The 14,913-nt window shown below is 41.7% G+C and overlaps 1 protein-coding gene across 1 annotated transcript; it reads left to right on the forward strand.

The window, feature by feature from the left end:
* Positions 1–2,454: 2,454 nt before the first annotated feature.
* SOD2 (superoxide dismutase 2) lies at positions 2,455–10,328 on the forward strand. Its single transcript, XM_038133045.1, has 5 exons — positions 2,455–2,612; positions 3,853–4,055; positions 7,581–7,697; positions 8,300–8,479; positions 9,816–10,328. Exons 1-5 carry the CDS (start codon positions 2,584–2,586, stop codon positions 9,959–9,961), a joined length of 675 nt encoding a protein of 224 aa, XP_037988973.1. The 5' UTR covers positions 2,455–2,583; the 3' UTR covers positions 9,962–10,328.
* The last annotated feature ends 4,585 nt before the right edge of the window (positions 10,329–14,913 follow it).

The following is a 14,913-nucleotide window of genomic DNA, read 5'->3' on the forward strand; positions in this document are numbered from 1 at the left end:
TCCCTTTAATTAAATATACTCTTATTGCTCAGTAGGAACGGGCTATGAATTTCAGAACCTGGATTTCTGGTGTTTATTTTCGATCTACTTAGTTCAGTGTTGGTAGCACATGAGCAAGAAGCACTGTTCAAGGTAAGACAAAAGTACTTAGTGTTATATTTTAGGTGGACTAAAGAGCTTCCAGTTTCAACATTTTTCTACCTGTGAGTCTTGTAATTACCAGATGACCAATAAAATTAATGCATATGTAGCTCCTAAAATAATAAGTAGCTTAACTGCTTTGCAATTCACTGTGGAAACAGACTTGTTTCAAAGGAGTATTTGTCAGAAGTTCTTGAGCATGCTTGCCTTGGTTTAAATTTACAGTTACAGTAAATTCTTATGGAAGGGCTTCTGTGATAGCATTTTTAAGTGGCACAAATTAGTATCTGCAGTAATACTGTCTGTGAGAAATGGATGTAATTAAAATGCTACCAGCAATGCTTGTCTGTATTAAAAACATGCTAGTCCATAGCTAGCATCACTGCTATTTTAATTTCATAGGGTTCACATCAGTGTTCTAAAATCACTTGATAGTGGTCACTGGAAGTATAAATTCCATTGGTGATACATTGTTGCTTTTTGAATATTACATCAGGCCTTGAAAAATAGCAGTTGAATGGTTGAATGCATGAAAGGGAAGTGACAAATAGCTATACAAAAATGGTACTGGCATCTGGCACCTAAAGGACTTTTCAGATCACAGAAGTCCCTGATGATGAATTTTATTTGATCTTAACATCATACTGCTTGCTTATGTAGCATGTGTATATGTGTACATCCTGGATCCTGTAAATGGTAAATTACAATATTTTTAAAGAAGCTTCAAATGCTGATAACGCAATATAGTAATCTGGCTTTATGTGATCAGATGGTAAAAAGCCTTGTGAGGAAATCTGTAGTCATTTTAAAAAAGCATAGCTCTTAGGTGGTGATGAATTTTTACTAAGTCTGGTATTACATTCATGACTTTAAAATTATTTTTACATTAGGTTTTTATTTTCACAAGGTATGCTATTTTTAAATAGTAAAAAAAAAATAAATCAGAAATACAAATTATACTTTTTGGAAAAAAAAATGGTGTCCAGCCATTCCCCTTGTCATCCTCTGCTTAGAAGGCATCTTCTAAATAAGTAGGCTGGGGTGCTTTTTGTGATTTTTTTTTTTTTTCCTTCCAAAATAAAAGCAACCCAGCAACTGTGCCAGTTAATAATAAAATCAATAGAATAATTACACAATTGACTTGCTTTCATGGAACACTTGCTACAAGCATTAGTGAACTGCAGTGTAATACTGCATATGCAAATGCTAATTACTAAAAGGCTGTAATAGTCATGGTTTTGCCAGGCTGTTGGTGCCTGTATTATGACACTTAATAATCCTGAATGTAGTTGGTTCTTTTTAGCAAAAAATGACATTTTATTCATCCCATAAATACAGTATATTCCTCTTTAAAATTAGATACAACCTATATATCTTGCTGAATGTATTTTCAGTAGTCAGGGATGAAGAAACAACTCGCTGATTTTGGACAATTTGCCTTATATCTTAGCTGCTGCTAAAGCAGCTATTTTCGCTGCTCAGATTACTGCAAGAGCATCACTGGCTCATCAGAGGAACTAAATTACTGTCCTTTTCTAGGATGCCTCTAGAAGTGAGGGACGGAAGCACTGTGTCTTCCAGGGGCTGTGATTCCCTTTATGGGTCTTCACAGGTGGATTTCTTCACAACTGGCAAAATGAGGTTATTTATTCTCAACAAAATTGTTCAGGCTTAGCCCCCACTGACTTTTTGTAAATTGAATTTTTATAGACTGGTAAATGTGGGTGCTAGAAGAACTTAAGGCTATATGTATTTTTTTAGAAAGACTGTGATGATCAAAGGTTTTGTGGTAGCAGAGATTAATTCCATACCGTTTAAATTTTACCTAATGTTTGTCTTGCCTGCAGAGTGCCTCCTACCTCTGAGGGATGAGCTGCTTCTCCCTGACCTCGCTGGAGAGCCAGTTTTTTAATGGGTCTTCGGACTCATTTGCATTAAATTGGGTAAAGGATTTTCATGAGCGCCAGAGGCCGCTGAATTGCTCCATGCAGGAAAGCACGTGTTGGGGAAAACAAGATGCCCAAAAAATGGGTAAAAGAACATAAATGAACCAGCAAAAGCAAGTCGTAGACAAAAAAGCTGAAACGGTAGCGTTAGTACTGCCGGTGCCGTCACTAGCTGCCAGTACCATGTCATTGCGCGGCAGCTTTTCAAAGCCGATGCTGCTCGATCCTGTCGGATTTTATCTGTTTCGTAGGGGCGCTGAGGCAGCCTCGCCTCGGCTGGAATTACGGCGGGCCTGCGTTTTACGATAACGATTCTAGAGCGGCTCTGTTCATAAGGACGAGCTACACCCATTGCCAAGAAGCGGTATTTTCCCGAATTCGGAGGACGGGGGTGCCCGCGGGGTGTGTCACCTGCGGCTCGGCCCCCGCGGCTGGCGCGGAGGGCGGGCAGGCCGCGGCTGCGCCGTGAGAGTCGCACCCGGCTGCAGACGCCGCCATGTTGTGCCGCTTCGCCGCCGCCAGCAGGTGAGAGCCGCGCCGCGCCGCGGAAAGCGCGGGGCTGGGCAGAGCCCCGCGCCGGGAGACGGCGGCCGCACCTTCCTTGCCTTCCCCGCCGAGCCGGGGACGGGACGGGGGGAGCGGGGGAGGAGGCGGCGGGAGGGTCGTCTTCTCGCCCCTCGGTGTCTGCCCCCGGCCATTTCGGGCGCAGGGAGGTCGCGCTGCTGCCGGCTGCCCCGCAGGGTCGGCGCCGGCCCGGGCGGGGGCTGCTACCGGTGGTCCTTGAGCACTCTCAGGGTCTGCCCGCGCCGTCCGCCGAGGAGCTCTGCTGGCCTGGCACGGTGCTGCCAGACCCTCTTGTTTTTGGTGGCCGGGGTCGTCGCACTCGGCCGCTCTTCAGGGTCCCGGGGGCTTCGCTGGCGGTGTGTCCCTGGCCTATGTCAAGGTCACCAGCGATCCGGCGCCGGGCCTCAGAGCTGACCGTCCTGCCGGGCCGGCCATTCTCCTCTCGTCGCGGCCCTTGTGTCGCATGACAAGTGCGAGGTGTTAAAATGGGGAAGGGTAACACAGCCTGAGCGGTGTCTGTGCCGGGCATCGCGGCTGTGACGCCCCGTGTGGTTTCCCGGTACCCCCTGTGGGGACAGGGAAACAGGTCTGTGTAAATATTGCTTTAAATTGAATTTTGCTTCAGGCCTTACTGCTTGAAAAATAGCAGTTGAATGGTTGAATGCATGAAAGGGAAGTGACAAATAGCTGTAGAAAAGAGAGAGATTCCGTCCTGGGAACCCAGTGACTGCAGGTTTTTTAGTGTCTTTACTTCCCAGTGCACGGACCTTGTGGATAGCGAGGGAAGGACGCTTAGGCGACATCTTTGCTGCTATTTTTAATCAATAAAGATTAGGTGAACCTCTGAATGTCATCAGGTTACTACTGGCTTTTCATTGCTCTCCCTGCTTTTCCCTCACGTGCATGCTTGGGAGGATACATGAGTCTCTGCAGTGGCCTGGAGGCTCGGTTTGAGAAGCAGCAGCTTCACAGTGCAAAGCCCTGTATGTGTGACCTTTGTGCGAATTCATCTTTGCAGTTAAGCTGCAAAGTATGCTTGCTTTAAACTCTTGAGAAATTGAAATATGATATGAAATATCACCCCAGGTATTTAAAGCATCTGATCAGAACAGCAGTGTATGCAGTATATTTCACTGGTAAAGCCCAAGTTTTACTGAATAAGACTGCTTCCCTCTTTTTTTTTTTTTTGTTTCTTTTCTAGAAGCAGTGCTAAATTGGTAGCACCCTTGGGGTGCTTGGTTTCTAGGCAAAAGCACACTCTTCCTGATTTGCCATATGACTATGCTGCTCTGGAACCTCATATTAATGCAGAGATCATGCAGCTGCACCACAGCAAGCATCATGCCACCTACGTGAACAACCTCAACGTTGTCGAGGAGAAGTACAAAGAGGCAGTGGCAAAAGGTTTGTATCTCCACAGTCAACAGGTGAGATGGAAGCTAATTGGCATAGATGATACAGAAGAACAAAATAAAAAAAGAAGTGAGATATTATTTTAAAAGCTTTGGATTATGTCATTGCAGTATTGTTAGGGGGAAATTTTTTATTGTAGCTTCAGTGGTGCTGATAATTTGAAATCAAATGTAAGTAAAAAGCATGAATTCTGTTCTCTGTAGCTCTGTAAAACTAGAAGATTTATTGATTGTTGTGGGTTTAGTCCATACTCCATTAGTGACTTGAAGCGAACAAAGACTGAGTCAGTAGGAAATTGCAGTCATTTTGCTGAACAAGTACTTGCAGTAAAAGGTTGGTAGCACAGTTAGATAAAGCGAAATTTGCGTGCTTTGATAGTTTTCACATCAGATGCTCTGCTCAGTCTTGGTAAATAATCTCAGTTGCCTACAAGTGGAGGTAAGAGAAACATTCAGTTAATGTATACAACACACAGTGCAGGGACCTGAATTTGGGTGTCAGTTATAGCACTGGGTCCAAATTAAGGAGTTGTGTGGGTGACAAGCCCATGTGAGGTGCTAAAATATGCAGGAAACCATCATGGAGTTTTTTGTTATGATCCCAAAATTTGAGATACACTGCCTTTTGGAAAAATTTTGCAGGTGTAGCAGAGCTATGCTGAAACATGAGATGTGTTTTTTCCAAACTTTGAGGCTTTCAGTTGGACTGATAAAAGTAAAAATAACATGTATGTCTTTTTAAGAAAGTGGAATATTTTCTGGATTTTTTGCTTTTGTGATGGTGTTCTTAAAAGGTACCAGTTTATCTCAAAGAAATGATTCCTGTATAGACTCACTTCTGTCTGCTTGCCAGATGGCTTCACAGTGGAATTTAACTGCTTGGACTTGGGTGAAAGTGAGAATTGCTGGTATCTGAGTAAACCTGAGCCATGTATCCCTTGATAATTAATTGTCAGTGTATTTGAATAGAAAATGGGGCTTTTCAGGTACCTAAGTGAGCCTAAAAATAACTTGTGCCGTCTGAATTAATGAACTAATGAGATTCGATTAAGAATCAGGTGATCAAGACTGACTGCTGCCTTGCCCCGCCAGTAGCAGATCCAGGAAAGGTGTGTTCTGGAGATGTAATTAGTGCAAACACAGCTGGGGAGGGAGCCTGAAGTGTGAGAAGACAGTGTGTGTGCTGCTGCTGTTCGTGATGCTGTTAAATTACAAAAGCTTCAGCCACTAGTGGAGGCAGAATTTCTGGTTATCAGAAGCACCTGCAGTGTTGTGGATCCTTTGAGTTTTTTTTTAGGAATTACAGCTTTTGTTAGTATCTCATCACTTGTGTTGAAGTGTTTTTTACTTAGAGATTAATTTTTCCTTAAGGATTCTGTAGAGATTATTTTCCAAATGGATGGCTTACTGGTTTTAGTCATGCACACCAAAGCAGACAAATAATTACTTGGGATATTTTTGATTGTGTGGTTTGTTAGTTTGTTTTTTCCTAATTGGTATTTCAGTATACCATGTGCAGTATTTTGACCTTCATTAGAAAAAATTCTAAGACTGGGGCAAAGTCTGAACTGCCACCTCATTCTGTCACTATTGTTCTTTTTTCATACTAAAACTGAGCACAGTCAAAAATCTTGCTGGGCTGTGTATCAGTATTGGGTTACATAGCACATCTGGTCACTATCTAGTTACTTTTCTGGACAGCTGCACCTTGTCACTGTCTCTTGTTCAGCAATAGAAAGTAAAGTATTCTCTTCAGATTATCTTTAACATGTTCTTCATTTATCTGTATTTGCATAGAAAACTCAAAGCCATCCTGTTGGCTTACGTTGTCTGTTCATTTGAAAATGAATTTACATTTCTGTGACAGCACAGGACTTTGTTTCAACATAACTGACTACTGGCCCATCAAAATGTGTCAGGTTTGCTAATTGAAGGATATTAACTTGAATCTCATTTTCATTGAAAACTTGTTCCTGCCATATATACTTGTTCCTGCATAGTTTTCCCTGCTCTTCTTTGATCATCATGCGACCTGTGATTGCAGGAAACAAATGACTTAAGCTGAGAAACTGAGCTGACTACTCTCTTTAGCACCTTTAAGCTCCTTGTCTTGGTTTACTGAATTGTCCATGGATTCTATACAAATAAATTCCAATATGCTTTTGCTGTAGCTTAAGGACAAGTTACCCCTTTTCAATTGCCTTTTTTTTTTTTTTTCCCCCAGTGCAAAGGTCAGCAGCACAAATACTGCTTAAGGACAATGGTGAAATGCCATCTCTGGTTTCTAGGGGTCCTGAGGGATGGGTCCTTCTAAGGAATGGTGGAATAAAGAGTTATAAACACATTAAAGGCTTTCTAGGTTACTTTTTGAGTTCTGGCTTGCTATATGTTGTATGCTCTGGATGAACTTGAAAGTGTCATTAAGGCATGCAAAATTCAGGGCAAATGTCCCAAAGGTGCCATCTGAGTGGCCATGAGATACTTCTTAACCTGATACCTAAATCCAGCAAATTATGTTTTTACATACAAGGCATTGGATGCTTTGTTTCAGTGCTGTACTCCTCTGTGAAGGTTGTGAGGAAATGCTGAGAACACAGAATCCTGAATTAAAACCTTGGTAACAGATGCACTACTGCTTTGGGGATTGTCTTTATGTCTGCTTTGTTGAGGTGACTCAGAAAATTTCTACCGCTCAGTCCTGAAATAGGAGAAAACAGGCCCCCCCACTGATTCCTTACTAAAGAATGTTTGGAGTGGTGGAAAAAGCTTTAAAAATGTTTGAAATGCTTCAGTGTTTTTAAAAGCCAAAATAGTAACAAAAAGACTTGTATTGAAGTGGTGCAACACTGTTCAGAGACACAAGGCACCAGTGAATTCTTCAAGGAGTACAGCATCTTGTGGAAGTACTGTTTGATCTTGGTTTCAGATGCAGGATTCTGTCATGTGTAGTAAAATTATTTCAATCACTGTTCTGTGAGTACCTCCCTCCAAATGAAACAAAAGACAGGAAGGAGAAGAACATTTTGTGTATGTGCTCACTGTACTTACTGACTTTTCTCAAGCACAAGCTGTTTGTCCTGTAAATTGTTTTAAGAAGTTTAAAAATGCTTAGTTTGCAAATCAGTGAGCTGATGGGTGAGTAATATTCTTGCCTTGTAGTGATGATACTGACAAATTTACAAGTGCTGGGTCCTCAAAGAGTTCTGGCTGTGTTTGTTGCTTTGTTCTGCTGTAGAGTGGCAGTAGGTCTTACGTGTGTAGAATGGGCTGCCTGATAGTTGCAATATTGCAGATTACTTACTGCAGTATAAAAAAGGTCAAAGATAATAAATCTTTAATAGAGTTTGTTTGTGACTGTCTAAAACACGGATAACAGTACAAACCTTATGTTTTCCATTGATAAGTTATATGCTTGTAGAAAGATTTTGGATATCAGTGGAGGCCTAGTAGAAACCTACTGCCTCTTGTGGTGATGATAATGTTTTTATTTATGTATTTTTATTTTCTGTATCCTTAGGTGATGTTACAACTCAGGTGTCACTTCAGCCTGCACTGAAGTTCAATGGTGGAGGTCACATCAATCACACCATCTTCTGGACAAACCTTTCTCCTAATGGAGGAGGGGAACCTAAAGGTTAGTGCATGTTACAGTGATTTATTGCATCAGTTTTAATTGACAGGTAGATAGAATTGATGAACTTTACTCTCTTTGAATGAGTCTAAAGGATCTTTATTTTCAGAGTTAATTCACTTTTCTGTGTGACAGTTACCAAAATTCTGAGGTATTCAGGGTGGTTTGGGTGTAAGCCAAAAGTATAAAAAACTAGTAATTTACAAAGTACTTTTAATTTCTGGAGTTGATTATGTATACACTGCGAAATACCTGGCTGCTGCTGTATATACCCTTTCCACCTTCATAAGAGAAAAGATTGTACAAAGCCGTGCTAATTAAATTGCCGTGTGTACTCGGTTCACAGAAAGGGAAGCAATGTGCTGCAGACCCACCCAGCTTAGTGGCTGGAGTTGTGCTCCAGTTTGGATAGGGATAGTTTAGCACTTGCAGCCTCAAGGAAGGAATCCCCTTGGGGACGATACAGTACTGATTACCTAAAGTGACCTGCAATTAAAGGTAAAGGCTCTTCAGTACAGATCTCACAAAAGCTGTTGTGATACACTTGGGAGGTTTTGATTGAGGTTATACACCTGTGATCTTTCTGTGCTTTTTTTCTGTTAAAGGAGAATTGATGGAAGCCATCAAGCGTGACTTTGGTTCTTTTGCAAACTTCAAGGAGAAGCTGACAGCTGTATCAGTTGGTGTCCAAGGATCAGGCTGGGGCTGGCTTGGCTATAACAAGGAGCAGGGACGCCTACAGATAGCAGCTTGTGCAAATCAAGATCCTTTGCAAGGAACAACAGGTCAGGTTTCTTTCCTTCCCCTCTGCTTCTGTAGATTTGATAGGCAAGTGTATGATGTCTGAAAACTGGTTTGTGGACAATGTTCAGAAGAAATTGATGGATAAATAGATCTGAAAAATCAAATGTCTCTTCTAGCAGAAGTGAAAACTCAGTTTTTAGAGGAGCATTTGTAAAGCAGGACTTAAAAACTTTGAACAGCAGAAGGATTAAGTGTCCTTCTAGTCCAAATGAAAATAGATGGGCCATGTTGTGAAAGTGATTTTTGCTTGGTGAATATTTTAGCTTCAGCTTCCTTGGATTTATGAGTAACTGGAGTAACTTGCACGTATCGAGCAACATTAAGCCTCTTGCCTTCAGATTTTTTTTCCTCTGGCAGAGGAGCTATTCACAGCACTGTCAGTGGGGGCCAGACAACAGGAGAGGGAAGATGAACATAATAACTCTTGTTCCTATCTAGACTGTGTTTAAAATGGAGCCTTATAATTTGCTTCTTTTATATTTATGAGAGTAATGAGTGTCAACCAAATTAGTCTGTGGTGTAGTTAAGCGTTACAGCTGGACAATCAGCACAGTACCGGCAATGATCTCTTCCAAGATATTCTTATTTCCATAGAGAGACATGGAAAGGGTAATGGCAGGCTGGACACCCTTCACAGAGGGAAGAGGTCATGATCAGTGAGAATCTGCTTGCAGTGACAATTTGTCCAAAGCATTTTGCAGATACCTTTAAAACACGTTCTGCAGAATTCCTAGAAAATGGCAAGGAATTTAATGTATTGTCAGCAGTCTGTGTATTGCCTATCTGTAGGGTGAAAAGAAATTATAGATTTAGTATAGGGACATAGATTATAATGGGGGCGAATTTCACCCTCCCTCCTGGGAAAATTTACCATAAAAAAATCAGTGACAAGGGTCTTTTAGCACAAAAGCAAGGAAGTAATTAGGCACTTAACAAATAGCCTGTAATTAAAGTGTTGGAGGCAAGCTGGAATAGCAAGAAACCTTTATAATTTAATTTTTTATGAAAGTGCTTGCATAAGTGTGCAAAAGATAGAAACCTTTCAAAAATGACGTTATCTGGTTTTGGTTATGTCTTCAAGGCAGTTTCAGAATATTTATAGATGTGTTTACCCAAATCAGCTCTTTGAATTTATGCAGTGTGTGAGTGAGCACAGTTTTGTACAATATTGCAGTAAAGACCAGTGTGCTGCAGAGCTCTTTGTCTTCCTGCAGATTAAGGCTCAGAAACTGGGTACAACTTGAAGATGCAATATAAAACTTTACATGTAAAGTGTGTTTTCATACATTTACAAAATTTATTCTCTTTTTTTCACAGGTCTAATTCCTTTGCTAGGCATTGATGTATGGGAACATGCTTATTATCTTCAATATAAAAATGTTCGACCCGATTATTTGAAAGCCATCTGGAATGTGATCAACTGGGAGAATGTATCTTCAAGATATGCAACTTGCAAGAAGTAGAGGGAATTCTTGCACAGACTACTAAAATGTCACCAGTTCTACTCTGATACCACTCTTGTAGTAGTGCCTGTGGCTTACAAATGAATTGTTCTACTGCAGAAAGCACTTCACTCATCCAACAAATGCATTTCATAATCAAGCAAAGTGTCTGCTTGTTTAATTCTGTGAAAGGTATTTACTTAGAGTTCTGAAGCTTTAAACTGTTGTGCAACAAAGGGAGGCACTTAAATCTGTTCCATTGCATATAGAAACATAGGTCACCTTGCTGAAGCCTAATGGAGTTCCTTGTTGCACTAAAAAACCTAAGTGAAAATATGTGCTACTGTTACTATAAACAAATAAAACTCAAAAGAAGAATCTTCTATAACTGTCTACAGGAGACTTATTTTTAGTAATATCTGGTCTAGTTACTTGATTTTAAAACAGTTGGAAGAGAAAAATGCCTTTTGTAATTTGTTGTATTACAGGCTGCAGAGCTTTCATAAAGGTTGAAAAGATAAATGAAAGAGGAGATAGGTGTTGCTGTGCCTGCCTGAATTGACTGTCTTCAGTCATCCCTACCCCTTCCTGCATTTCTTATGTGAGGTCTCCATATCACACTGATGCACAAGCGTTGGAAGCATTACCTTGGGCAAGAGATTACAGTACTGGCTCAGGCAAATGATTGACATAGGGCCTGAATGACAGCATGTGGCACTTATTTCATATTAACTGTTCAGGTGAACAGTTAGTATGAAGACTATGAAGACTTAGACCATCCTTTAACTAAAGGGGCTGATTGCATGCATATATCAAATATGAGTTGTCACTGCACAGCCCTGTTGCTGAAGTAGTAGTAACAAATTAATTTTGATCCTTGAAGGCAGGCATGAAGTAATATTTGTGGTGTAACAGAGCAGGCCATGGTCTTGAAGTAGTTGGTATGGTGTGTGCTTGAAGGTGAAGGAAACTGGAGTTTTTTCTGTTCTTATTACATACAGTGAAGTACCACATAGCAGAGATGAAAAAACAAACTGGTGGAGTGCTCCTCAATATGAGTGACTGCTGAGGCAGGGCTTTGGTGGCGAGTGCTGTAACATGTGTGCCAGATGTCCTGGTACTGCACACTCCAAAGGAACAGGAGGTAAATGTGCCTGTAGACTGGTGCTCTGGAAAGGAGTGCTTAAGCTGTGGAGGAAGCTTGAGTTAGCTCCAGGTGGTGAGGCTGTAAACCATGGAGGGCTCCTCATGCACAGCCAGCATTTGCTGAGGCTCTAAAAGCAGTAGTGTGAGACCCAGCACATGCTGGTAAGGCTCAGTCTCTGCTGTGCACCAGGTTAAGAAGAAGCTCCACTGTTGCCTGCTTCCTGTCAAGCTGGTGAGTTGGTCCTGCATGTGCCAAGTCCTCAGCTCTCTACAGAAAGGAATCTCTGTGGAATAGGAAGATGAGAACTTAGTAACTGTTGAAGGCAAATAGTAGGGACAGTGAAGCAGTGAAAAGTATTTAATGCATGTTCTGGTGAACAGCTCGTCCACCAGAAAGGACAAAGATTTCTTACATGGTTCATTTGAAGTAACAGCTTGCTTAATAAACTATCTTAATTCCATACTGCTGTGAAATATGGAAAAAGTGGTTCTTGCAGCTCTATGAGGTGGAGTATGTGCCTGTAATTTAGCAAGTGTGCTAGCAAAGCTGTTGACTGGGCAGTGAAAGTGCATAAACCTCTTACTGATCTGTGTTAGGCAGTAAGCTCAGAATTGGTGCTGAGAGCTAGCACTTGGTGTTACTGTGGTTGCTGTGGAGGTGGGCAGGTCTGTCTCTCCCTGCATGAATTGAGAAACGGAAAGGGAAAGCCTTACAGCTGATCTCAAATGCCCCGTGTGCACAAGTCTGAGACCCATTAGTGAAACATGAAATTTACAGTTTGTTCTATCTAGACCTTCCTAACGCCAGTGGTAAAAATAGGTCTGTGTGTTATGTCATCTCCAACCCGAACTGTGCACACTATCATCAATGAGCATGGAATTACTTGCAGACTTGATCTGCATGACAGGAGCAATGAGTTTGCAAATTTGAGTGCTGGATTAGTCTTTGACCTGGACCAAACAGAAGAGTTGCAAAATTGCATCCTGACAGGCCCCAGGGCTTAGCTATGTCGCTGATGAAGGTGCTGCGTTTGTAGACATAGTTAATTTGTGTGTGGGCCACATTATGTTAAAATAAAAACTTGGAATCATTTTCAAGAGGGTAACAAAGTGCAGTACCTAACCCAAAACCTGGGAAATGATAATGTGTCATGGGCTGAAAGAACAGGGTACATCAGGGTGATCCCATAATAAATACTTGTAGGTGCACCCAGAGACTTTGCTTTGCACATTGCAGATTTTGGTGGCTGAATGTTTTTCAGAAACACGCAGTTGGGTCCAAAAGGGCAATACCCTGCTGGGAAATGCCAGTGCACGTTTGTGACTTTAAAAGATATTTGAAGGCCAATATGAATCACAAAGGGTGTGTATCATTTTGTACCAGAACAGATTAAAATAATTCGAGGCCAGCCATACCGAGCTCTTGCAGCCTTTCAGGATGGCACCTTCATCCTGCTGGGAAATAGGAGGGGTCTGTGGGTGTCTTTATTGACACCCATGCAGAAATGGAAATAGATCAAAGAGGCTTTTTCCCTCCAGCTTCTAATTACCACCTTATAATTTTTTTTTATTTTAGCTTTATCTACAGCATGTATTAAAGCCCCCTCAAAGTAGTAAACCCCTAAATTGTCTCCTGAAAATACTGACAGTGACACAGGTTGTGAGCTGGTATGCTCTCTTATATTAAAGACTCTTTATTTACTGAAGATTTACTTATCTTTATTTTGCATTCAAGAATTTAGTTCTCTCTAGGTACCAAAGTAGGTTTAAAATGCCACTGTGCCATTCTGATAATATTTTACATGCCTGTTGCATTGACCTTGCAGAAGTTAATCATTACACTACCATAAAGTGAAAGAGTTGTGGTTTACAGTCATGTCTAATACTGAAGAGATAAAAGTTCTGCTAACTTGGTAGGCTTAACCTGCCTTTTTCTTCTGCTTAATAATTAAAAGTAATGCTCTCAGGTTTCATCATAGCTGTTACTCTTGTTGATTCAAAAAGCAAAGGGTTCTGTTCTGTGGTAGCAGTGTGTGAGTCTGCAGAGCTGAAGCAGCTCCAGTCCCAGAGCCCAGAGCTCTGCCTTCCCCACTAGGTGGGAGTGTCTGTCTGTCTTACTCTGTTGACTTCGGCTTCTGAGTTGAATGTCCAAGAGTCAGGCTAGGAACCTGGCTGAGTGTTCTCACTGTTCAGGAGGGGATCTGTTTGGATTTCCTCTTTCTAAATAATGGGGGTGACCATCTTCAGTGAACAGTAGGTGGGGAGCAGACAATGCTGCTGTGCAGAAGGCAGTTTATGGTAATACATACAGTCAAACACAGAATCTACTGTAACAAGAGCCAGACAGGCAGAGGCTAGAGGGAGGTACTCCTAATTAAAATGAAGATGCTTCTAAGTGTTTTTGTGTAGGGACACACTGTACATGACATCCTGAATGGTCTTTCAAGTCCAGAGACCACGGATTTAACTGCAGGGGATGAAGCTTGTGGCATTGCTGTAATTAAGCCAAGTCTGCAGGGAGCACACAACCTGAGACACAGAGCTTTGCAGTGACAACTGTGCTGCTGCTGCTGCTGGATCTTCTCACCTAAAGAGATAGATAGACCAATTAGCACAAATTGATAAACCTGCTGCTTGGACCTGCTGGAGCTGGTGATGGATCCACACAGCCTTGTGACACCACAGCAGCAGCTTTGATGTGTCCTACAGCAGTGTTTTAAAGCATGTCTGGATTGATGGGAAATCCCTGGAGCTCAGAGAACTCCCTGTGGCTCAGTACTTGGGAAGTCTTGACATTAGGGCTGTGTGAAGTGACCGGCAGTCCCCATAGTTACGTGCTCCTGTTGCATATAAATTTGAAGGGGAAACGACAGTTTTCTGAAAGTATTAATTTCTTTGAAACTCTGCAGAAACATACAAAAGTTGGTGGTTATTGTGCATGGTATTTGCAGACAAATGGGAGGCTTTCAGAATCCAACTTCTTGTGAGGGAGTTTTGTCCCAGTTGGAAAGGTAAAAACTTTGAAAAGTCCAGGTCTGTCTTCACTTAGACTACGGTTCCTTAGTCCTTGTTTTCATCACCTTTTTTTCTGAGGAGGAACCAAGTCTGTTCTCCCTGCCTCTCCTGAGGTCCCTTATTGAGCTCCACTTTGGAGTGTGCTCTGCAGTTGTGTTCCTTGCAGCTGTGTTCCTTCTCACCAGCTGCTCCACAGTGCTGCATCTTAAGGGCTTGTCCTTTATGCTACTGGCACTAGGACTGTAGCTCTAAAAGATCAGATCTAGAAGCAAGTAGTATTGTGATGCAGCTACTTTTATCCATAACCTTTGCAACACTCAGAAGATTACTACACAGGAATTTCAGTTTTGCCTTGTTTTTGTAAGAGAAAGTTAAAAGTTTTTATGCAGTTACTACAAAAAATACCACTGACACAACAGAGGTCTGCAAGTCAGAAGGCGAGAGAAAAGAACATCTGTTCATTTAAATGTCATGATTTGAAGGTAATCTCACAATTCTGAGAATGACTAAATTGTACTATTTCAATATTTGAACTTGACAGGAAATGGTGATGTTGCAACCCTTGTTTTGCCTCTAGAAATTCAAACCTGAGGTAGCTAAAAGCAAGGACTCCCAGTTTTTAGGAATTTTGAAATTTGGCTGTGGTCAAAACTGGATAGAATTGACAACTTGTCAGTGTTTCCAGGAATTCAGAAGCTCCCCAGGCCTTACAGCTGTCAGGGAAGTCTGGTGTCTTGTCTGTCAGGGCAGCTGTTGTGGGCTTCAAGCCTCAGGCTTCTCCAAAGGTCATTCACATAGAGCTGTTTCAAAGA

Source organism: Motacilla alba, chromosome 3 (genome assembly GCF_015832195.1).
Source record: "Motacilla alba alba isolate MOTALB_02 chromosome 3, Motacilla_alba_V1.0_pri, whole genome shotgun sequence".
NCBI classification, from domain to species: Eukaryota; Metazoa; Chordata; class Aves; order Passeriformes; family Motacillidae; genus Motacilla; species Motacilla alba.